The sequence below is a fragment of the Taudactylus pleione genome, unplaced genomic scaffold (assembly GCF_031769625.1).
Source record: "Taudactylus pleione unplaced genomic scaffold, aTauple2 ptg000547l, whole genome shotgun sequence".
Lineage (NCBI taxonomy): Eukaryota > Metazoa > Chordata > Amphibia > Anura > Myobatrachidae > Taudactylus > Taudactylus pleione.
The window spans coordinates 3501798-3527187 of record NW_028284949.1 but is presented as its reverse complement, the minus strand read 5'-3'; the positions used below and the strand labels follow the sequence as shown (position 1 = coordinate 3527187).

Here is a 25390-nt window from a genome sequence, read left to right as displayed (position 1 = left end):
GCAAGAAAAGGAAATATATCAGACTTTTTATGCTCCTGAAGAAAAGGAACCCATATATCAAGATTACAAAAACGCATGGGTACTATGTGAGATGGTAACTGCAGTTTTGTTACCTCATTAATGTATACCAGGATTTTATTCCAAAAGTGACTAATGTTCCTGCAGTCCCAGAAGCAATGATAAAAATTTGCTCCTGATCTTCTACAGTTCAGGCACAATCTGGTCTCGTCCAATACAAAATGAATACTTTGTACGGGAGAAATATATACCTTATTAATAAATTTAATGTGAGTTTCTTGGAGTGAGGAACAATGCAGATATTTTAGCGTGTTAGAATAATATTTGCGGACATAGTCTGACGGACTGTCTCCTACTGTACAGGGAGCCCAAGCCTTATATGTGTTTGACCACAACTTAGGTAAGTCAGTTTCAACCAAGTCGGAATATAGTAATTTAATCTTATATGGATCAGTTTTAAGAAAATGTAAGAGCGATTCCAGTTCGTCTGATGATTGTAACAAATGGGACGACAAAGTAAAAGTGAGAGCATAGTGACGTAATTGCAACTACATAAAAAAATTGCATCGTGGAATGGAAAATCTTCCCTGCATCTGTTGAAATGAATAATACTCCCCCTGGATCAAATACATCTTTTATTTGGGCTATTCCCGCTTCTCTCCAATCCAAAAATGTTGCATTATGGAGGCCTGGTAGAAAGTTAACATTACCCCATATCGAGATATACTTAGTGGTAATACTTGATCGACCCAGTCTTTTATTTATGGCAAGCCATGCTAGGTACGTATCCCGAAACATAATATTGTGCATAACATGTGAAGGGACTTTGGTTCTCGGTGTTTGTAACAGGGCCCCAGGTGAGTGTGGATAAAATAGAGCGTTTTCCAATTTCAAGTTGATAAAAGTGGAACTGTTCAAAAGCCAGTCTTTTGCGTACCTAATTTGAGCTGCATTCTGAAAAGCTATAAGATCTGGGAACCCTGGCCCTGATTCAGAGCTGGACGCTCTGACAGAGCGCTCGCTCTGAATCAGGGCCGGTCTTTTTTTTTAGAACGGCCTCCTGGCCACTCGCATAGCTGTGGGTGACCACCCACAGCTATAGCGAGCGGCCAGGAAGATGGTTGCGATGGTCAAGACCATCGCGACCATCGGGCTTGCAACGAGACCCTTGTGGTAGGGTCTAGTTGCCGCAAGCCCCAGAGAGATTTCGGCTCTAACAGAGCCGAAATCTCTCCACTGACATCACTTGTGATGTCAGTGGGGCCGGCCCCAAATGGTAGGCGTTCACATGAGAACGACTCTGTTTGGGCAGCCACCCCACCGGCCCGCCCACCAAAGGGGGCATGCTGTCACTCAACATCGACAACATGCCCCCTTTGGTACGAGACCTGGAGCGACGGTTTGCCCGTCGCTATCCGGGTCTCGAGCATGCGTACGATGGAGCCGGCTCCGTCGTGCGCATACGCTCTGGGCCACCATCGACCTGGTTGCGAGCGCTCAGCGCTTGCGACCGGGTCTGAATCAGGCCCCCTATTCCTCCATGTAGTTTGCTCTTTGTCAATTTCTGATAAGCAATACAAGGTTTTTTCCCCTGCCATAAGAACTTCAATCATTTTTGCTTACATCTACGCATGTACGAAGTCGTCAACCTGGGAAGAGAACTGATTTTATTACAGCGTCCTGCCAAGAAGAGACAACGGGAAATGTTGCCAGCATGAAACAAGTTTATCAATAGAAAGGAAAGCCTCCTGAAAATTGACTGAGTACAAGTGTTCAAGGGAATTGGTAATATATATGCCTAGGTATTTAATTTTGTCTTGTACCAAATGGAAGGGTGAAAGCAAAGCTAAGTGAGAATTCGTATGAGTCAACTTATTCATTGGTAAAGCTTCCGATTTATCGAAATGTATTTTGTACCCAGCAAATGAGCTAAACAAATCGATAATATTTAAAATGGCTGGAATAGATGTCTCGGGCCCGGACAGCATCAGAAGCATATCGTCTGCGAAAAGGGATCATTTATACTCCCCAGATCCCAGGTGTATTCCATGAAAATCAGGGCAATCTCTCAACACCACTGCCAAGGGCTCAAGAGCTAAAGCGAGGAGTAAGGGGGATAGGGGCAACCCTGTCTCGTCCCTCATTGAATAGTAAAAGGTTGAGACAACTGACCATTGACTGAGATTTGTGTATAAGGATTATAATATATCGTCTTTCGTAGGGTCAGATAAGCCTCTGGGAACCCAAACCTCCTGAGGGTCTCAAAAAGATGATCCCAAGTGACTATATCAAATGCCTTCTCGGCGTCAAGGGAGAGTAAGATCCCTGGGCTTGGGTCCCCAGAGGCCTGAACCTGTTGTATCAAGGTGAGCACCTTACGTACATTTGTCGCGGAGTGTCGACCCCAGACGAAGCCGGTTTGGTCTTTATGCACTTTTGAGGGAACTATAAATTTAAGTTGCTCAGCAAGAATTTTTGTAAAAATTATATAATCTGAATTAAGTAACGATATTGCTCTATATGAGGTGGGTAGCATTAGGTCCCTGCCAGACTTGGGTATAAGTCGGACCATGGCAGCGTTAAAATACAGTGTCATGGAGCCCTTAGCTAATATTGAATTGAAAAAATTCGGTCAATATAGGTACGAGTCTATCTTTAAGTATTTTGTAGAATTCGCCACTGAGGCCATCGGGGCCAGGGGCCTTGGCAGATTTCAAAGACTGAATAACCGTGCTCACCTCTTCTTCTGAAATGGGTGCCAATAGGGCATATATCTGAATAGGTATAATCTGTGGTAAGGTAATAGAACTCCAGAATTTTGACTTATTGTCTGTAGAAATGGGGTTCTGACTGTATAGATTTGAATAGAAATCAGTAAGGATCGAAAGAATGTCGGCAGTCCTAATCTTTATGTCCACCATCAAATCTTTTAAGGATGTAATAATAGCTGGAGGACGTTGACCCTGGATAAGGTGGGAGAGCAACCTGCCCGATTTATTCCCATATCGATAAAATTTATGTCTAGAGGACATAGGGCCTCATTCAGACCCGCTCGCAAGCGCTATGCGCTCACAAGCGGGTCGATGGTTGTGCATTGCACATGCGCGGCGTGTGCAATGCACGTGTGTCAAGCCCCGTAGTGAGTGAGAAATTCACTGGCTCCGGGGCTCGCTACAAACGGGGCGGCTGTCAATGTTGATCGACAGCTCGCCCATTTTGTAGGCATAGTGGTTGGACAAACGGAGGCATTCCCAAAGGAACGGCTGCCATTTGTGGGCGGCCCTACTGACATCACCAGTGATGTCAGTAGTGAGCTTCCGGCTCTATTAGAGCTGGAAGCTCACTGGGGCTTGCGGCAGACGAGACCCTACCACAAGGGTCTCATCGCAAGCCCGATGGTCGCGACCATCGCGACCATCACCTGGCCGCTCGCAAAAGCTGTGGGTGGTCACCCACAGCTTAGCGAGCGGCCAGGAGGCCGGCTTTATAAAAAAAGTGGACGCCCTCATTCAGAGCGAGCGGCTCTGATTGAGGGCCATAGTTCTCTCTCCTGGGAAAGTATTGTGTTAAACTGGGTTTTGTTGGTAAGATATTTCAGTTTGTTCACCTGGTTAGGACGCCGGGAGTAAGCTCTAAAAGTCTGAGATAGAAAAATGTCCTTTGCCTCGAGAAAAGTACGGGAATTAGAAGCATTATGTGCTTTGGTATATGAAATTATATGGCCTGTCATGACCGTTTTGCAGCTTGCCAAAACAAAACCGGGTCAGACCGGTGTTCAGTGTTAGTAAGGGCATAATCCTCCCAACCCGAATGTAATGAGAGATGGAAATTACGAGAAGAGGACAAATAAATAGGAAATCTCCACTGTCTCTGCGATCTCTGAGAAACATTTGAATCAATCGTGAGCCAAACTGCCGCGTGATCTGATAAGGCAACAGACTCTATATCCACTTTAGAACTATTAGGTAGTAAGGCAGACGAAGCAAGGAGGTAGTCCAAATGAGATAAAGACCCATGTCCTGCAGATACGCAGGTATATGTGCGTGTTGAGGGGTTTCTGTCTCTCCATATGTCAGTAAGGCTCAGCTGGTCACACACAAACTTAATACTAGTTGGGAGGAGATATTACGATTAGAAGTAGGCCTGCTGCGATCTAATGCTGGTGCGGCCACCGTATTAAAATCCCCCCCATCTATTATACTTGAATCTAAGTGGACATACAGTTTTTTGACCACTGTGGTGAAAAAGGTTCTGCAATAAGTAGTAGGGGCATATAGGGAACATAGTGTAAAACATTGCGTATCAAGGGTGACATCTACAATGACAAATCTCCCATTGGGGTCACTAAGTTTAGTGTGTATAGAGTAAGGTACAGAGGGCCTGATTCAGACCCGCTCGCGAGCGCTAAGCGGGTCAATGGTGGCCCAGTGTGCATACGCACGACGGAGCCGGCTCCGTCGTGTACATGCGCGAGGCCCGGATAGCGACGGGCAAACCGTCGCTCCGGGTCTCATACTAAAGGGGGCGTGCTGTCAATGTTGAGTGACAGCACGCCCCCTTTGGTGGGCGGTCCGGGGGGGGTGGCTGCCCAAACGGAGGCGTTCCCATGTGAATGCCTACCGTTTGGGGCCGGCCCCACTGACATCACAAGTGATGTCAGTGGAGAGATTCCGGTTCTGTTAGAGCCGAAATCTCTCTGGGGCTTGCGGCAACGAGACCCTACCACAAGGGTCTCGTCGCAAGCCCGATGGTCGCGATGGTCTTGACCATCTTCCTGGCCACTCGCTATAGCTGTGGGTGGTCACCCACAGCTATGCGAGCGGCCAGGAGGTTGTTCTAAAAAAAAAAAAAGACCGGCCCTGATTCAGAGCGAGCGCTCTGTCAGAGTGTCCGGCTCTGAATCAGGGCCGGAGTTTTTAATTAAGATAGCAACACCCCTGGATTAAGAGTTATAGGAAACATAGGCAACCACTTGGTAGCGAAATTTTGCAAACTTCTTGTACTCCGTAAGATGCGTTTCTTGTAGCATGGCTACATCAACATTTAGTTTCCTTAAATACATGAGAATTTTAGTTCTCTTTGCTGGGGAGTTGATCCCCCCACGTTAAACGTACAAAAGTTTATAGGGGTCAGGGAAAATTGTCTAGAGGGTCAAATTGTACACTATCCCTATTATCAACAGAAATACATGACAGATTAGCCCAGCATATATGGTGTAAATTACAACAATGTTCAACTGAGGTCATTTTGATATAGAAATCGTAGGAAATATCTTCGTAGAAACTAATCAACAAACACAACAGTATCTCCACAAGGTGGAAAAACAAAATGTACAACATCATCAACAAAGAACAGAACACACAAAAAGCACAAAAGGGTGCCTTCTGACCAATATTTTGCCATAGCGAGCATGAGGGATGCCCCCACACTGAAGAGACGGTCCTCAGATCGCAAAAGGTGTAGCAAACACCCCCCAGGTTGTAGGGGTCTTAATAAACCTAGGAAATATAAGCCTAAGGAAATAATTAGATAAGAGAAAATACACATTTTTATCTCTACCACTCATAAATCAGTCAAACATAGACCATGGTAAGAGCATAGGAATCAGATTATTAATAAAATACATATAAAATGGGTCGGAATACAACATTGGGAGATATACATTACAACTTTTCATAGGTCAGATCTTACGTCGATCTTGAGCCGACATGACTGAATTCGTGTCACGGTTAGCTGCCTCTGCAGCCTCCTCCTGGAGGTATCCTCTAGCATCAGCGGGGGAAAGGAAATCTTTGAAGCCATCATCTGTAAAGATCCGCAAACGTGCTGGGAATATAAGTGCAAAATGTCTATTGTCTTTTACCAGGGTGGAACATATCGAAGTGAATTCCCTCCGGGCTTTAGACACTTCTGCGGAAAAGTCCTGGAACAGGAGGAGACGGTGCGATTCTCAGGTCACTGAATCTTTTTTTCTAAAAGCCTTCCACAACTCTTCTTTCTGGGCATAGTTAAGGCAGCGGAGGATTACGGCTCTAGGGCGAGAACTTCAACCTCAATCGATGTGCCCGCTCAACAATCAGGGGACCAGCATCTGGTGGGGATTGAACCAAAGAAGGCAGAGTGCTCGAAACAAAGGGCCTGATTCAGAGCCGCTCGTAAGTGGCCGCTCGTTCACTCTGAGCGATGTTCGCACAACTGCGCATGCATATGGTTCGTAATGCGCATGCGCAAACCAGTCATTGCGGTCGGAAATCGTGCGCTCGTAAAACAACAAGGGGCTGCTAATTTGATTGACAGAATGTACTGTTTGTGGGTGGTAACAGGAGAAGGTGCTTGAAAACGGGGGAGTTTAGATCCGAACGCAGGCGTGCCTAAGGGTCAAAACGGCGTTTAATAGGAGTGAATAATTAGTAAAGGAGCGTCATCGACCACGTCACGGTTGTCTTTTAGCCTGAACTGCTCGCAGTGATTGCGGGAAGTAAATCCTACCACAAGCACTGTGAGCAGTTCAGATGCCTTTCGATGTTCCCGATTAATCTAATAAATAGCGGAGATGATGTGTGATGCGAACAGCAAAGGGGCGTCTTTACAAAATAGCGAGCGCATTTTTCGGATGCTCACTCAGACATAGAGGCGTCATCACACCGCAAAGAGCTCAAATTAAATATCTGGACCCTTTTTAAGAACGAGCGTCCGCAAATAGCGTCCGGGTCTGAATCAGGCCCACAGTTCATTAGCGCATCTATTTTGATTGCTTCTGGCAGCCCTATCAAGCGTAAATTATTTCATCTCGAGCGATTCTCGAGGTTGTCAATTCTATTTTGAAGTTGGTGCTACAATTTGGAGTCCCGTTCCGATTGCTGTCTAAGCTGAGCAATATCCTGAAAAGGTTCATCCAACTTTGCTCATTCGGTTTAATTTGGGTCGACGTATAGGTCAATTACTTTTTCAGACCTTTAATACTTGCAGCAAATTTTTCCACCTGTTGTTGTAACAATGGGTTCCATTGTTTCTTTAAGGGCTTTGACAGCATCTTTATAAGAAATTGGTTTGGAAGACTGTGGATCGAGATCATCAATCACCGAGTCGTCCCGTCCCGAATTAACAGGTTGCGAACCGTCTGTCTTTCGCAGATCTCCACGAGTTCTAAATTTTTCCATATTGTATAATATCACAAATAGATATTAAGTAGAACTCCGTGACACTGCTGTCAAATCAAGGGGTCATATATGAGGGGTGGGTTGTGGCAGAGAAGTGACCGAGATCCTATGGAGCCATTTGGATAGTAAAAAACAGATGTACGTTGCTGGAAGGCATACAGACTCTTGGAGCAGGCTAATGTAATCGGACAGATATCTTTGGCCGTAGAGATATAGTAAACTTGAATACTTGGGTCCCACATAAGTAATCAAAGACAGAGTGTAACATACACCTCAACTATTCCAGACAGCGCCCTGAGCTGTTACAAGGAAGTCCAGGTAGGTATGGAAAGGCCACCAGCCCGGGTCCAGCAAGTGATCAGTGTGTTATGACAGAGCACCTTATTAATGGTTTGAAATTATATCATGTAAGCAGAGGCCAGATCCAATATGGCCGCTGTAAGTAGAAAATCTTTATTACCCTGAAGAATAAGCAACCTGGGTCCAGGGCAGCAGCCCTGGATGAGGGGACAGGACTTTGCTCACCTCGGAGGTTAGTGGCACTTTAATAGAAACAGTCTCAGGCAATGTGGAGGAGACAGTGGGCCTGATTCAGACCCACTCGCAAGCGCTATGTGCTCGCAAGCGGGTCGATGGCCGGGCAGGTCGCACACGCAGTATGCGCACTGCGTGTGCACGAGCCCCGTAGCTCCAGGGCTCGCAGCAAAACGGGGCAGCTGTCGATGTTGATCGACAGCTCGCCCTGTTTTGTAGGTGGGGAGGAGGGGGTGGCTGGCCAAACGGAGGCGTTCCCGAAGGAACGCCTGCCATTTGAGGGCGGCCCTACTGACATCACTAGTCTATTAGAGCAGGAAGCTCACTAGGGTTTGCGGCAGATGAGACCCTACCACAAGGGTCTCGTCGCAAGCGCGATGGTCGTGACCATCGTGACCATCACCTGGCTGCTCGCAAAAGCTGTGGGTGGTCACCCACAGCTTAGCGAGTGACCAGGAGGCCGGTTTAAAAAAAAAAGCGGCCGCCCTGATTCAGAGCGAGCGCTCGCTTTTTGCGAGCGGCTCTGAATCAGAGCCAGTGTCCCTTAGAGCAGTCACATGCAGGTGAAGCAGCAAGCTAGGAATCTCCACAGGACAGGGGGCAGCAGAACTACAGGTGAGCACTACAGCTGGTCAGTAGGAGGCCTTGTTGTGACAGACTGTGCAGCTGAGGTGAAGGGAACCGCAGGTCTCAGGAGGGGCTGTAGGCACAGGGAAGTCAGACTGACTCTTCCTCCCCACACGCGGCCACCAAGTGACCCGGCGCACACACCCGGAGAACAGGCAAGCGGAGGGGAGCGGACGCCCGCAGGTCGGACAAGCCAACAGGACTCAAGCGCCGGTCAGGGAGGCAGCTGCAGCGGGGACCAGGGACTGAGGTAACAGCCAGGGAGGAGGCCACGATCCGGGGAATGGTGGTGCCGGGGATGGAAACACACCTGGAGTGGGAGCAGTGTGCTCAACAGATAGCCCGCACAGACTGCAGAGCCCAGGTGCCCTGTTAGGAAGGTGCCAGTCACTTAGGCGGCAGGGAGCGGTGAGTTTAGAGCTGCAGGTGCGGAGCTCCACAAAAAGACATCCACTATCTTGGCCACGCAGACCACGCCCCCCACTATTATATTTTAAACAAAATAACTTTAATATCATTTATATTTGGACCACCACACAATGCTAACTTTTAAGAATTGCACAACACATGATTTCAACATAAAAACTTGTTTTATTAATAACAAATTTTAATAAACAACAAAAAAATCAACAGAGAGCCCTCCTCATTCTGGTGATGGATTCGCCCATGAGGCGTACATACAGTATGTGCTCCGGAGGTCCAGCTCCTTCTTGAGCACATTGTCAGCACTCTCACTTTCTGCATCTGTTAATAAAAAAAAAAAATATATATATATTTCTGACACTTTATGTACAAATGCAACAATTACATACTTTTAAAAATGATGCACAAGAAAAAGAAAAAAAATAATAATAATCTAATGCTGGAAACACACCTGAGCTGATTGGACAACACATTCTATATTGTCAGTACTGGCAAGTGTAGTCAGTGGCGTAACTAGGGTATTTGGATCCCAGGGCAAATATAAAAATGGAGCCGCTCCCTCCCCCTATGTGCGCGCATCGAAGGCACATGTGTTGAAAAAATGGGCATGGTCACAAGGGACATGGGGCCTGATTCAGACCCACTCGCGAGCGGCTGTCCGCTCGCAAGTGGGTCGATGTTATGCACTGAGCATGCGCACGACGGAGGGAGCTCCATCGTGCGCATGCGCCAGACGCGACGAGCGAAGGAAAGTCCTTCGCTCGTTGTGTCCGATCAAAGGGGGCGTGCTGTCAATGTTGATTGACAGCACGCCCCCTTTGGTGGGCGTGCCGGGGGCGTGCCTCCCTGCCGGGGGCGTTCCCACGGGAACGCCTCCCGTCAGAAGCCGGCCCACTGACATCACTAGTGATGTCAGTGGGAGTGATTTTGGCTCTGATAGAGCCAAAATCACTCCGGAGCTTGCGGTTGAAAACCTCAACCGCAGGCTCCGGCTCGCAATTTCGATGGTCGCGATGGTCTCGACCATCGCGGCCATCACAAAGCACGCTCGTATAGCCTGTGGGTGGTGACCCACAGCTATACGAGCGTCCAGGAGGACGCTCCATGAAAATGGAGCCCGGCCCTCATTCAGAGCGTGCGCTCTGCTCAGAGCGTACGGCTCTGAATGAGGGCCATGGTCACTTAAAAATGGGGCATGTCAACATGACACACATCCCTTTCTCATCACTCTGAACACTCCTTTCCATTCCATATGCACCTTAATGCAGTGCCCCTTATACAGTCCCCCCTATGCAGTGCCCCCAGCAGTGGTCCCCCTTATGCAACCCCCCATTTGTTTCCCCTTATGCTGGCCCCCAGTAGTGCCCCTTATACAGTACCCACAGTAGTGGTCCCCCTTATGCAGGCCCCGAGAAGTGATCCCCCCTATCCAGTGCCCCCTGTAGTGGTCCTCCCTATGCAGTGCCCTTTATATAGTGCCCCCAGTAATAGTCCTCCCTATGCCATGCCCTTTATATAGTGTCCCCAGTAGTAGTCCCCCCCTATACAGTGCCCCTAGTGGTCCCCCGATGCAGTGCCCCCAGTAGTAGTCCCCCCAGTAGTGCCCCCAGTAGAGGTTCCCCCCAGTAGTGCCCCCAGTAGTAGTCCCCCCCAGTGGTGCCCCCAGTAGTAGTAGTTACCCCCCTCCCCCGATAAATACACGCAAGTAACTAAAAGAAAAAAAATACACTTACCCGAATCCACGCTCCGGCTACTGCTCCCGCCACAGTCTGCACGTCAGTGCTCCCAGGCTGGCACGCTCTGCATTATGGGAGAGATGTCATGACGTCTCTCCCATTACCCACTGCAGGAGCTGGAATACGGAGCTCATGAGTGAGCTCCAGCCCGGCTCTTGCAGTGGGCGCAGCAGCTGCCAAGGGATTTTGGGAATGGGAGGATGATGGTGCAGGGGAGGGAAGTTGGCTAGGGGAGGGAGATGGTCCTGGGGTGGGATTTTGGGAATGGGAGGATGATGGTGCAGGGGAGGGAAGTTGGCTAGGGGAGGGGGCTGGTCCTGGGGTGGGATTTTGGGAATGGGAGGAGGATGGTGCAGGGGAGGGAAGTTGGTTAAGGGAGGGGGCTGGTCCTGGGGTGGGATTTGGGTAATGGGAGGATGATGGTGCAGGGGAGGGAAGTTGGTTAGGGGAGGGAGCTGGTCCTGGGGTGGGATTTTGGGAATGGGAGGAGGATGGTGCAGGGGAGGGAAGTTGGTTAGGGGAGGGAGCTGGTCCTGGGGTGGGATTTTCGGAATGGGAGGAGGATGGTGCAGGGGAGGGAAGTTAGCTAGGAGAGGGAGCTGGTCCTGGGGTAGAATTTGGGGAATGGGAGGATGATGCTGCAGGGGAGGGAAGTTGGTTAGGGGAGGGAGCTGGTCCTGGGGTGGGATTTTGGGAATGGGAGGATGATGCTGCAGGGGAGGGAAGTTGGTTAGGGGAGGAAGCTGGTCCTGGGGTGGGATTTGGGAATGGGAGGATGATAGTGCAGGGGAGGGAAGTTGGTTAGGGGAGGGAGCTGGTCCTGGGGTGGGATTTTGGGAATGGGAGAATGGTGGTGCAGGGGAGGGAAGTTGAACAGGAGATGGAGTAAGCTCACAGGAGGGTAAAACTTGGGGGGAGGGGGAGATGGGGGGATCTGGAATTCTTCTCCTCCATCTTATTCAGCCAACTTGACGATCTTGTCCTAGGAGGAGATAATAATACGAATTTACAGATTATTTGCAAAGCCAAGATTTAACATATAAAAATTGTCAAGTTTTTTTAAACAAACAAAAAAATATGTCTGTGATTTTTAATTTAAACTCACCCAAAAAAATACTACTATTAAATATCCATTACAATTAATTTAGACCAAATCACTAATGTATTTATTAAGATATGTGCCTTTAAACTACACATCCTAGCATGGTATGGCACAGTATTGCTATTGAGACATGCAATTACTGTGCCACTGCATGCTGACATGTATAGTTCCACAGCAGCAGGAGGAGATCACTATAAGACAACCACATTTGAATTCAATAACTTCTCTACAGTTTTCAATTACAATCTTTTATTGCACATCTTGGAATGTCTTTATAAAATAAACATGATGGTAACTATTAGTGCACTTATATGTCAATGCAAATAGAAAACACACTACAGTATAAAGGTCATTGCGTTCATACCTTTGAAAACAAACTTACATAGCGCTGACTGATATATGCACCTATACTACATTGTGCTTACAATCAATCATATGCATAGCAGCTGCTGCTTAACCCTGCGTCAGGCGCATCTCTGGGACTCCCAGGTTCGGGCGCAGTGCACCTGACAGGCGCCTGTTATAAAATCGTCATTAGCACCTAATTAACTCAATTCTAACGCTCTTAAAGTGATCAGTGACCTTCATTAGTATGTACAAAGATGGAAATCTGATTCACAAAACCACCGAAAAAAAAGCAAAAAAAGAGAAAACACGAACATGAGTACAAGTTTGGGCGCAGTGTGCCTAAGAGGCCACCCTGGACAAACCTACATATTTCTGCAAAATACCCACAACCTTTGTAATTTTCATTCATAAAATGAGCAAAATACACAAAATTGTGAGAAAATAAAAAGAAATACGTACCTTCAAAAGTCGGACGAGTTCGGGCGCAATGAGCCTGAGAGGTCAGGAAGGTCACTACTGCGCTCCACGCAGGCGGCGGGAAAACTGACTAGGGGGGTTTTAAACAGCACCTAGAGATAGGAAGGTACTAGGAAGGGCAGGACCCTGCACCCTCTTGGGGCGGAGAGGTGAGCGAGAACAGCTTTGTGGCACCTGTCAGGCAAGCTGCGCCCGACGCAGGGTTAATTGTGTGTTTGCATCAGTAACCTCTAGAACCATCCAATCCATACGCACTATTAGTGGTTGCTCTGACCCTGCCGCGCAGGCTGCTAAATATCTTACCACGATCTAGACCTCTGGATACATATGCAATCGCATGTGTTTAATGATGTACGCCCTGTAACGGCCTGCGTTTCTCTGACCATCCCCAGTCACCATCCCCAAACAGTCCCTTCTTGTCAATCATTATGTGCTGGCAGTGTGTGCTCTCTGCGGCCGGTTTGCCATGGAAGTGTCCGGCTCACGCAATTGCACTGCGGTATATATACGTATGCGCAATGTGCAAACATCGGCCGGCTGTGTGCGGACGTAGCCGTGCGATCCAACCTTAGAGAATAGACTCCATTGTGAGATCATTTTTTTGGCATCCGCAGCAACCATCGGTAGAATTAGCCTGACACCAGGAGATAACCTGTGGGGGCAGGTAGCAGAATATGGGGGAGATGTATCAAAGCCTTGGAAAGAGATAAAAGAGATAAAGGGGAGAAGTTGACAAAAGCAACCAATCAGCTTCTGTCATTTGTCTGGCACAGGCTTTGAAATGATAGTTAGAAGCTGATTGGCTGCTTTGGGCAACTTCTCTACTTTATCACTCTCCAAGACCTGATACATCTCCCCCTATATATACCAAGAGGGCCCATTCCCAAGATTTCTCGTGATATCATCCAAAACTGCACTTGGTCACATGAACACATACAATGTAGGAGATCAGCACCGGGAAGAGAACATTTAAAGCAATTAGAGTCAGGAGAGGCATCCGTCATGCACCTCTGTCACGACCAGGGTTTCTCGGCATGGTGGTCGGCTGGTGATACCTGTGAGGATGCTGTGGCGGGGGACATCTGGCGGTGGTGCTGGTGCCTGGTGGGGAGCATTAGCTGTGCGTGGACCTGTTTGGGCATATTGTCACTCTGTGCTGGGTAGGCCTGGCGGTGCTTCCGTTCCGCTCCGGCATGGGCGCCGCCATCTTGCTTTCGGCCATGTAACCTAGTCGGCCAATCCTAGCGTGTCATATGCTCACTCTCTGACCAGTCACGGCTTAGCACTGGGTATTTAGGGGAGTTCAGAGATCCCTTGCAATTCCAGTGCAACGTGTTTCTCAGCAGAAGCTGAGAGAGAGTTCCGGAGCTTGTCCGCCTGCCTGTGGGATCTCTGCCTAAGTCTGCTTTACCTGACCTGCTCCACACCCTGCTGGAATCCCCTGCTCCCTCCTATTGCCTCTTCCTTGCCTGAGTACCTGTGTCAGCTGTACCCTGCACCGTGACTCCTCTTACATTTTCTCTGGACATTATTCACTTCAGCCTGCAATTCACCTCAGCCTGCAATTCACCTTAGCCCGCAATTCACTTCAGCCTCACTAAACCTGGAATACTGGACTGCCTTCTGTTATCACTACGTGGACTTTTTCCCATTGCTCCTATTACCATCCCGGGTCCACAACAAAACCAGAACCTCACAACCTCAGGTTTGGAGCGTAATAAGATTTATGTAGTATGTAATGCATTCCTGCCTATTAAGTGGATACTAAATGCCTGATCAGTCTTACACACACCTTCACCATATTCGATACTCTTGTCTCCGGGAAATATAAGCACCATCTGGCCATCCTCACTAGTCGTGGAATCAAGGTACAAATTAGGAATTGTCATACTGTTGTATAGGGAGGAGGTCCCCAATCCCCTCTGTTGTGAGGCCATACAGCATACAGGTAAGAAGATGATGATAGTTGTTCCTTGTAGTCCTTTACTGTAATCCCCATGTTAGTCCATCTAGCAGTAGATGTAACCCCTCACTAGTCCTGGCCTCCAGTGGTCTCACCGCTGAGTCCTCCTCCAGCCTTTTATTTATTGTGTCTCAGATTCCCATCCATCAGGGCGGTTCTCCCTCTTCAGGCTCCCGCATTGGAGGATCTTATCACATGGGGGCTGGATCAGGACCCTCCATCCTGGACCTGGAAGCGGCTCCACAATGTCTGCAGATCGCCGGTTCCGTTCCTATAGTGCAGTGGTTCTCAAACTCGGTCCTCAGGGCCCCACACAGTTCACATTTACCAGGTCACCTAGCAGGTGCACGGGTGTAGTCATTACTCTCTGACACATTTTAAAATATCCACAAGTGGAGCTAATTATTTCACCTGTGCTTCTGTGAGGAGACCAGGAAAACATGCACTGTTTGGTGTCCTGAGGACCGAGTTTGAGAACCTGCGTGGAGCAGGGGCGTCTTAAGAGAGGAGGGGGCCCGGGTACACTCTCTGTGCGGGGCCCCCTCCTCTCTCCCTGGTGGCCGGCAGCCGACTGACGCGGCTGGCCAGCCACCGGAGCATTAGTAGACTCCGGGCACTAGAGTGTGCCCGGAGTCTACTGTGCATTCGCAGAACACTGGAAAAATGGCCATGGCAGCCATTTTACGATGTTCTGAGCAGCGCTGACACCCGACGCGGGACCACGGACAGGTGAGTTTAAAATAATATGGGTGCAGGGTGTGAGGTGCGGGGGCCCGTGTGCCTTTCACACACTGCACCCATTACAGATACGCCACTGGCATGGAGCCTCATCATTGAGATGTAATCATGGCAGCCTCCCTAGAGTAATACGTTTGTGGCTTTCTGCATCATCATCATAATAAAAATAATAATAATAATAATATGACTGTCAGGGAGAGAAGATGCAGATCAGAAACAGAGCACTTGGTGATTTTATCATTATTATTATTATTATTATTATTATTATTATTATTATTATTATTATTATTTATTAGTATAGTATTGACAGTGAGAGGAGCTGCAGTTCTCTAGTTGGACACCAGATGGCGGAGTAAATGATGTTTGGGAGAAGGCTGCAGTACCGATATAGAGGGCGCTGTGTGAAAGTACTATATTATTTCTCTTATCGCAATGCATTCTGGGGGTTGAAGTTCGTCTGTTCCTTAATATAAAACACATGGACTTGGACTGCATCTCCCATAACACACTGCTCTCCCTGTACTGTAACACGGGGAGACAGGTGGAACGCACACACCAGTAGTTATGTGGAACACAGATCAGGTGTCCCTGATAAATCGGAAGTTAGGTGTAACATTTCCCGTGTCAGAGGTGAGGGGGAGGAAGCAGATAGGAGACATTAATGTGACTGGCAGCAGGTAAATACATGTATAATTATCCCTTATTATCTGTCTGTGCCTTGTTATTCCCCCACATCCATATTGCAATGCATAACTAATGGCTCATGTAAGTGGTATGAGAGCAGCAGGGATGTCACACATGTACTGGTGCTGTGTAACCTGTACATTATGCCAGTACATCCCCCTCTTACTGCAGGGAGCCAGCTGTTATTATTGCAGGGTGGTCAGTGGTGTATGGGGGAATAGTCTGTCCTCTCTCCTCTCTCTCTGGGAATACATCTGTGACATGTAACATATAGGAAGATGGTCACCTCTGTATGGGTCTTGTATTGGTGCTGTGACCTCTTCATGTTGCAGGGGGCGGTTCCCGGTACCGATAGAGGACAGGGGTCACCTAGGGCTGTACATTGTAAAGATTGATCAGAGGAAGGGATCGGTAGGGATACCGGAGTGAGAGAGTATATGAGCCCCAAAGGGAACGGGGTCAGCAAGTTGTCACTCAGTATGCCCATTGTGAGTATGCCGACATGACTTCTGCCGCTGGGATCCTGACACAGGTGTAATGATACTTAGAGGTATGTTTACTTAAGTGAGAGTTTTTAGAAATTGAGATGTTGCCCATAGCAACCAAATCAGATTCTACATAACATTTAACTAGCACCTTCTAGTAGGTAATAGTTAGAATCTGGTTGCTGTGGGCAAGATCTTCACTTCAAAAAACTTGCACTATAGTAAATACAGTGTTTTGACCGTGCAGGTCTTATAACTGTAAGCAGGCATACTCACTGTGGACATAGTGAGTGTTGACCTAATTTACCCAACCAGCCACAAAGACATGAAGTTCGCAATGAAGGAGCAAATGAGTTTGTAGATTGGACAGTAAGTCTGCAGAGTGGGTGGGAGGTCTGTCTAGCTGTGTGCCAAGCCTTCCCCGTCTGCGACTTCCTTGTGGTTGAACTTTGCCACCCTGCACCCAATCCAGAAACTCCGTGTTGGCACTGACCAAGTTACAGCCAACAACCAATCACCATCCTGCTCTGTGACTGGGCTCTTTTAAAACCTTCCTGTTCCTGAGGTGATAATTTGCCTGGGACCTACCCCAGCTCCATCACCATCTGGCTCCAGCTGTCCAGATCGGATACGATCCAGCAGGATGTAATCAAACTCATTTTGTACAGAACAGCGGAACGTTCACAGCAGCAGTGAGGACAATCCACCTGGCAACAGCACATATATATAATAATATACTGGCCGAAACGCTTTATTCACAATGCTAGACACCCCCTGATCTCACACAGATGGGACTTTTGTCTGTCAGTGTCAGGAGGGGATATGAAGTCTGTCTGTGTCCAGAGTGTGTGTGAAGTTTGTCCATCTGTGGTCAGTATGGCTGCATGTGCACCGTATATTACTGACCGCCTAAATGGTCATGATGTTACATAAAATTGGTGTAGACCAGTGAGAAATCTGCCTTTATCTCTGTTTAATGATTATTGACTTCTGTCCTATGTACAGGGTATACTGTGCTTTGTAGCTAACCTGTCTCATTGAGGATGGACAGGCATCACATGACTGAGAGGATATTAAACCTGACCCTGGAGATCTTCTACCTGCTGACTGGAGAGGTGAGGGATTCTGGGAGTATCATAGTGGCATCACTCTAATCTCTATTACTAACACAGGGACCTGACTGGGGAGGTGAGGGAGTCTGGGAGTGTCACAGTGACATCACTCTTATCTCTATTACTAACACAGGGACCTGACTGTGGAGGTGAGGGAGTCTGGGAGTTTCACAGTGACCTCATTCTTATCTAGGGACCTAAGTAGGGAGGTGAGAGTTTTTGGTATTGTTTATAGAGAAATATATTTGTGTCCCTCTCAATACACAGGGTCACCCAGTAGTGAAGAAGACATCTTTGGAGCGTGAGACACCTAGCAGCCATCCTCATGTGCCAGGAGGACTGAGCAGGACCCAGAGCCCCATCACGGTGCCTCCACTTCACTCACTGATACATGAGAGACACAATGACCAGAAAATCCTGGAACTCACCAACCAGATCATTCAGCTGCTGACTGGAGAGGTGACTGCTGGGAATAGGACATTATACAGTAACACCAGGGGATGTGTCTGGGTGATGACTGGAGAGGTGACTGCTGGGAATAGGACATTATACAGTAACACCAGGGGATGTGTCTGGGTGATGACTGGAGAGGTGACTGCTGGGAATGGGACATTATACAGTAACACCAGGGGATGTGTCTGGGTGATGACTGGAGAGGTGACTGCTGGGAATGGGACATTATACAGTAACACCAGGGGATGTGTCTGGGTGATGACTGGAGAGGTGACTGCTGGGAATGGGACATTATACAGTAACACCAGGGGATGTGTCTGGGTGATGACTGTATCATTGTGTGTGTTAGGTTCCTATAAGGTGTGAGGACGTCACTGTCTATTTCTCCATGGAGGAGTGGGAGTATATAGAAGGACACAGGGGTCTGTACAAGGACGTGACGATGGAGAATCACCAGCCCCTCACATCACTGGGTAAGAGGAGACTGTCACTTATTGTAATGGAGAGAGCAGCTATGGGGCCACCTATATACACATCATCTGATAATCACATATATACAATGTAATCAGTCACTGTGTGTCTCCTACAGATGGGGCCAGTAACAGAGATACCCCAGAGAGATGTCCCCGTCCTCTTTATTCCCAGGATGATACAGAGGAGAATCGCAGTGTCCCACAGGAGGATCAGGTAGGTGGAAGTGAAGGTATCGACTGATGCCAAAAAGTGACAATTCTCTGTTTTTTTTTCCCTAAGAATAGTGACCACTATAAAACTAGGTATTAAATATAAGATAAATAAGAACATTTTGTGCTGAAAAAAAGCATAATTTAATGATGGTGCTGAGATATAAGTAATGACGGTTTGTTCTCTGCCTAGCCTGGTAAACAATATTTAAAACTCCATTTTAGAAGAAATATCTTGTGGGGATGTACAGTAGTTCATATCTTGGCGGTCGGGATGTCGGTGCTCAGAATCTCTACACTAGTTAGAATCCTGGCACCAGCATCCTGAGTTTGGCTCTAGGGGGAGGGTTAGGCTGCGGGGATGGAGAGGGTTAGAGTTAGGCTGTGGGGAGGGAGAGGGTTAGGGTTTGGCTGCGGGGAAGGAGAGGGCTAGGGATTGGCTGCGGGGAGGGTTAGGGTTAGGCTGCGGGGAGGGGGTTAGGGTTAGGCTGCGGGGTGGGAGAGGATTAGGGTTTGGCTGCGGGGAGGGAGAGGGTAAGGGATTGGCTGCACGGGGTGGGGGTTAGGCTTAGGCTGCGGGTGGGGAGGGTTAGGCTGCTGGGGGGAGGGTTAGGGTGTTGGGAGGGAGAGGGTTAGGCTGCGAGAAGGGAGAAGGTTAGGCGGTGGGGAGGGAGAGGGTTAGGCTGCGGGCGGGGGGGGGTAGGGTTAGGCTGTGGGTGGTGGGGTAGGGTTAGGCCGCGAGGAGAGGGTTAGGCTGAGGGGAGCGAGAGGGTTAGGCTGCAGGCAGGGAGAGGGTTAGGCCGCAGGCAGGGAGAGGGTTCGGGTTAGGCTGCGGGTGGAGGAGTTTTAGGGGGTGGGGGTGGGGTTAGGATGCGAGGAGGGAGAGGGTTAGGCTGAGTGGACGGAGAGGGTTTAGGCTGCGGGGAGAGTTAGGGTTAGGCCGCGGGTGGGGGGTTAGGGTTAGGCCGTGAGGAGGGAGAGGGTTAGGCTGCGGGGAGGGAGAGGGTTAGGTTTAGGCTGCGGGGAGGGAGAGGGTTAGGTTTAGGCTGCGGGGAGGGTTAGGGTTAGGCCACGGAGAGGGAGAGGGTTAGGGTTAGACTGCGGGGAGGGAGAGGGTTAGGGTTACGCTGCGGGTGGGGGAGTTTTAGGGTTAGGCTGTGGGGGGGTAGGGTTAGGGTTAGGACGCGAGGAGGGAGAGGGTTAGGCTGCGTGGAGGGAGAGGGTTAGGGTTAGGCTTCAGGGAGGGAGAGGGTTAGGCTGCGGGGAGAGTTAGGGTTAGGCTGCGGGGGGGGGGGGGAGAGGGTTAGGCTGTGGGGAGGGAGAGGGTTAGGTTTTATCCTGCGGGGACGGAGAGGGTTAGGGTTAGACTGCGGGGATGGAGAGGGTTAGGCCGCAGGGAGGGAGAGGGTTAGGGATTGGCTGGGTGGAGGGTTAGGCTGCACGGGGAAGGTTAGATTTAGGCTACGGAGAGGGTTAGGGTTAGGCTGCGGGAGGGAGATGGTTAGGATTAGGCTGCGGGGAGGGTTATGGTTAGGCTGCGGGGTGGGGGGAGGATTAGGCTGCGGGATAGGGTTAGGCTGCGGGGTGGGGGTATGGTTAGACTGCGGGGTGGGGGAGGGTTAGGGTTAGGTTGCGGGGGGGGAATGGGTTAAGGTTGCGCTGCTGGGGAGGGAGAGGGTTAGAGTTACGCTCCGGGGAGGGAGAGGGTTAGAGTTAGGCTGCGGGGAGGGAGAGGGTTAGGGTTAGGCTGCGGGGAGGGAGAGGGTTAGGGTTAGGCTGTGGGGAGGGTTTGGGTTAGGCTGCAGGCAGGGAGAGGGTTAGGGTTGGGCTGCGGGTGTGGGGGTGGGGTTAGGACACGAGGAGGGTGAGGGTTAGGCTTCGGGGAGGGAGAGGGTTAGGGTTAGGCTGCAGGGAGAGTTAGGCTGTGGGGTTGGGGTAGGGTTAGGCTGCGGGGGGGGGAGGGTTAGTCTGTGGGTGGTGGGGTAGGGTTAGGGATAGGCCGCGAGGAGGGAGAGGGTTAGGCCGCGGGGAGGGAGAAGGTTAGGGTTAGGCTGCGGGGAGGGAAAGGGTTAGGGTTAGGCTGCGGAGAGGGAGATGGTTAGGCCGCAGGGAGGGAGATGGTTAGGGTTAGGCTGCGTGGAGGGTTATGGTTAGGCTGCGGGGTGGGGGTAGGGTTAGGCTGCAGGGGGGGAGGGTTAGGCTGCTGGGAGGGAGAGGCTTAGGCTGCGGGAAGGGAAAAGGTTAGGGTTAGGCTGCGGGGAGGGAGAGGGTTAGGGTTAGGCTGCGGGTGTGGGGGTGGGGTTAGGACGCGAGGAGGGTGAGGGTTAGGCTGTGGGGAGAGTTAGGCTGTGGGGTTGGGGTAGGGTTAGGCTGCGGGGGGGGGAGGGTTAGTCTGTGGGTGGTGGGGTAGGGTTAGGGATAGGCCGCGAGGAGGGAGAGGGTTAGGCCGCGGGGAGGGAGAAGGTTAGGGTTAGGCTGCGGGGAGGGAAAGGGTTAGGGTTAGGCTGCGGAGAGGGAGATGGTTAGGCCGCAGGGAGGGAGATGGTTAGGGTTAGGCTGCGTGGAGGGTCATGGTTAGGCTGCGGGGTGGGGGTAGGGTTAGGCTGCAGGGGGGGAGGGTTAGGCTGCGGGGAGGGAAAGGGTTAGGGTTAGGCTGCGGAGAGGGAGATGGTTAGGCCGCAGGGAGGGAGATGGTTAGGGTTAGGCTGCGTGGAGGGTTATGGTTAGGCTGCGGGGTGGGGGTAGGGTTAGGCTGCAGGGGGGGAGGGTTAGGCTGCTGGGAGGGAGAGGCTTAGGCTGCGGGAAGGGAAAAGGTTAGGGTTAGGCTGCGGGGAGGGAGAGGGTTAGGGTTAGGCTGCGGGTGTGGGGGTGGGGTTAGGACGCGAGGAGGGTGAGGGTTAGGCTGTGGGGAGAGTTAGGCTGCGGGGTTGGGGTAGGGTTAGGCTGCGGGGGGAGGGTTAGGCTGTGGGTGGTGGGGTAGGGTTAGGGATAGGCTGCGAGGAGGGAGAGGGTTAGGCTGAGGGGAGGGAGAGGGTTAGGCTGAGGGGAGGGAGAGGGTTAGGCTGAGGGGAGGGAGAGGGTTAGGCTGAGGGGAGGGAGAGGGTTAGGCTGAGGGGAGGGAGAAGGTTAGGCTGCGGGGAGGGAAAAGGTTAGGGTTAGGCTGCGGGGAGGGAAAGGGTTAGGGTTAGGCTGCGGGGAGGGAAAGGGTTAGGGTTAGGCTGCGGAGAGGGAGATGGTTAGGGTTAGGCTGCGTGGAGGGTTATGGTTAGGCTGCAGGGGGGGAGGGTTAGGCTGCTGGGAGGGAGAGGCTTAGGCTGCGGGGAGGGAGAGGGTTAGGGTTAAGCTGCGGGGGGGGGGAGGGTTAGGGATAGGCCACGAGGAGGGAGAGGGTTAGGCTGAGGGGAGGGAGAGGGTTAGGCCGCGGGGAGGGTTTGGGTTAGGCTGCAGGCAGGGAGAGGGCTAGGGTTAGGCTGCGGGTGGAGGAGTTTTAGGGTTAGGCTGCGGGTGTGGGGGTGGGGTTAGGACGCGAGGAGGGAGAGGTTAGGCTTCGGGGAGGGAGAGGGTTAGGCTGCGGGGAGAGTTAGGGTTAGGCTGCGGGGGGGGCAGGGTTAGGCCGCGAGGAGGGAGAGGGTTAGGCTGTGGGGAGGGTTAGGCCTAGGCCTGCAGAGACAGACACAACGCTGTTGTTGTGGAAATCCGTTCTGGGATAAAGTGTCTGATCCCAGCATCGTCACTGCATCCGTGCCCGGCGCTGGGACAGTGTGTTTGTTCCCAGCGCCGGGTAAGCCACCACAGCGGGTACCTGGTGAAGGGACCGCCTGGTCCCTTCCACCAGTGGCGGCGGTAAAGTGTCGGCAGGAGAAGCTTGGCTCCGGGCGCAAGCTGAGCGGAGCTCAATGCCCGGAAGCCAAGTAGCGGCGGCGGTTGTTTGGCACTGGCCGCGAGCCGTTTTGGCTTGCAGTCCAGCAGCCAATAGGAGGCAGACACGACGAGCAAATAGCGGCTCGCCGTGTCATAGCTCAGCCCACTCGCGACGTCTTGAATAGGCGCCGCTGAGCGGGAACGTTCAGTCAATCGGCGGAGGGGAGGAGTGAAGACCTCCCGAAGACACAAGACAAGTGAAGTGAAGTGCGGCATGGCGCAGCAACAGTTCCGGCGGCTGCGCGAGAGGCCAGAAGACAGCGTGATCAAGAAGGAAGAGGTGGCGCCGCTGGCCAGGACGGACTGAAGCTGAGGACCGAAGAGGACTGCAGGGGTGGAAAGCAAAAGGGCTAACGAAGCTCCCCCCTCCGCAGCCTCTTCCACCGTACCATACTATCGCTTTAAAACGGCACACATGAATTAATTACAAAGGTTCTGTGACTGGCTGACTTCATGCCTGGATTTCACCTGTTTTTTTTTTTTTTTTTTAAATTGAGTACATTTTTATTGGTTTATAGAAATACATTAACAAATAACCAAACAAAATATATATACACATACACATAAAACATATATATAAAATAAAATAAAATAAAAAATACCACACTATACAAATATTGGAATATTGTCAAAAATAACACCTGAAAAATTGACAAAATCAACTAGATCCCAACAAATTCTCAACTTATCACACAGCACATTACCTCCAACAAAGTAATAATCTACCTCATTATCCTAACAATAATATACCGGTCAATCATTAGGCAATGCACGGGCATAACAGGATTTAAGCCAACTGCTCCAGATACGTTCATACTTCTTCTCAGCTTCGCGACAAATAAACACATGTTTTTCATGTTCAACAGTGGTACGGACCAAGGACAGCCAAGCATTATAATCTGGTCCCGTAGGAGCCATCCACGACCGAGCCACACATACCTTAGCTAGTGTACACATATTGACAATGTATTGTTTAAGATATCTGTCCACTACCTCATCGTCCATAGAGCCTAAACAGCACGTCAATGGCGTAGCTAAAGTGGGAGCAATACATGTATTGGACAAAACTCTCACAACCTTATTCCAAAAAGTGCTAACCATCGGACAATACCATAGAAGGTGCCAGAAAGTACCGCTACTAATTTTACACTTAGGGCATATGTCAGATGCTCTCCCCCCAAATCTCAGCAAACGAACAGGAGTTAAATAGGTACGGTGTAAAATAAACAGTTGAATCTGTTGAAATCTTATAGAAGTTGTGGAAATACGAGGAGCTTCTAGAGCATTATCCCATTCCGCATCACTTACAAGGCTAGGGTTAGGCTGCGGGTGGAGGAGTTTTAGGGTTAGGCTGCGGGTGTGGGGGTGGGGTTAGGACGCGAGGAGGGAGAGGTTAGGCTGCTGGGGGGGGGAGGGTTAGGCCGCGAGGAGGGAGAGGGTTAGGCTGTGGGGAGGGTTAGGCCTAGGCCTGCAGAGACAGACACAACGCTGTCTGTTAGAGCAGCCAATGAGAGTCAGACTCTCATTGGCTGCTGCTGTGGAAAGCCGTGCTGGGATAAAGTGTCTGATCCCAGCATCGGCACAGCATCCGTGCCCGGCGCTGGGACAGTGTGTTTGTTCCCAGCGCCGGGTAAGCCACCACAGCGGGTACCTGGTGAAGGGACCGCCTGGTCCCTTCCACCAGTGGCGGCGGTAAAGTGTCGGCGGGAGAAGCTTGGCTCCGGGCGCAAGCTGAGCGGAGCTCAATGCCCGGAAGCCAAGTAGCGGCGGCGGTTGTTTGGCACTGGCCGCGAGCCGTTTTGGCTCGCAGTCCAGCAGCCAATAGGAGGCAGACGCGACGAGCCAATAGATCAAATGATCAGTCCACTCTGTCTGTGCAGTCAACCATTTTAAACGTGAAGATTCCAACCTGTCCCCCAAGTAATCCAACTCAAGATTTCTACAGGCCATCTCCAAAACACGTTCTTTTTCCCTATAAAATGTTTTTAATTCTGCTACCCTTTTGATCAGAGACCCACGTAAATAGGCCTTGAAGGTGTCCCAAACATTAGCTACAGAGGCAGATCCCACATTGTCAGTGAAATAGCCATCCCACATAACTTCCAGCTCTGAACCTGCACCCATTTGAAGAAGCCAAGTGGGGTGTAGTTTCCATAAACGGAGACCTCTAGGACTACACATATTCAATTCTACTAGAAGTGGGGAGTGATCTGAGATTCCTCTGGCTTTATAGTCAATGTTAGTTATATTAGGTACAATAGATGGGGACACCAGGGCCAAATCCAATCTAGAGAAAGAGTGATGCGCGGAGGAAAAACAGGAGAATTGTTGTACTCCAGGGTGTTTAACTCGCCACGCATCAACCCATCCCAAATCAGTTACAAACTTAGCAAAGCCCTCACCACCTCTAGAAAGAGAACTTGAAGACTCACGCCACTTATCCATAGACTGGTCCATTATATTATTGAAGTCTCCCAAACAGAGCACTGGCGTATCTGGAGAACGGGCCACAAATTCAGCAGCTTTTTTTAAAACGTCATATGAAAAAGGAGGGGGATGTACACTGCTAACAATAAAATGGGCTTAGAATACAGTACACAATCCAGAAACACATATCTGCCATAAGGGTCAGTTTGGACCGCAGTAAAAGAAAAAGGGACAGATCTAGTAATAAGAATGGAGACACCCCTGGATGATGAAGTATGCGAGGAGTGATAAGCCCATCCCACCCATGGTCTTTTTAGAGCTAGTACCTTACTCCCGACCAAATGCGTCTCCATTAGACAAGAAATATCAGGCCCATATTGCTTAATCATTTTAAAGACCAAAGAGCGCTTTAAACGATCATTAACCCCCCGGACATTCCATGTTAAAAGTTTCACCATTGTAATACATTGAACTATAAAGCATAATTGAAGTTACCTTA

General features: G+C 50.0%; 1 protein-coding gene across 1 annotated transcript in view; it reads left to right on the top strand.

The window, feature by feature from the left end:
- Window positions 1–15648: 15648 nt before the first annotated feature.
- LOC148500788 (uncharacterized) overlaps window positions 15649–25390 on the top strand; it is a 57395-nt gene continuing 47653 nt past the window's right edge. Inside the window, 5 exon segments of the mRNA XM_088451414.1 lie at window positions 15649–15803; window positions 17301–17410; window positions 17675–17866; window positions 18210–18333; window positions 18450–18547. Coding sequence (XP_088307540.1) covers window positions 17339–17410; window positions 17675–17866; window positions 18210–18333; window positions 18450–18547 — 486 coding nt within the window. The 5' untranslated portion in view covers window positions 15649–15803; window positions 17301–17338.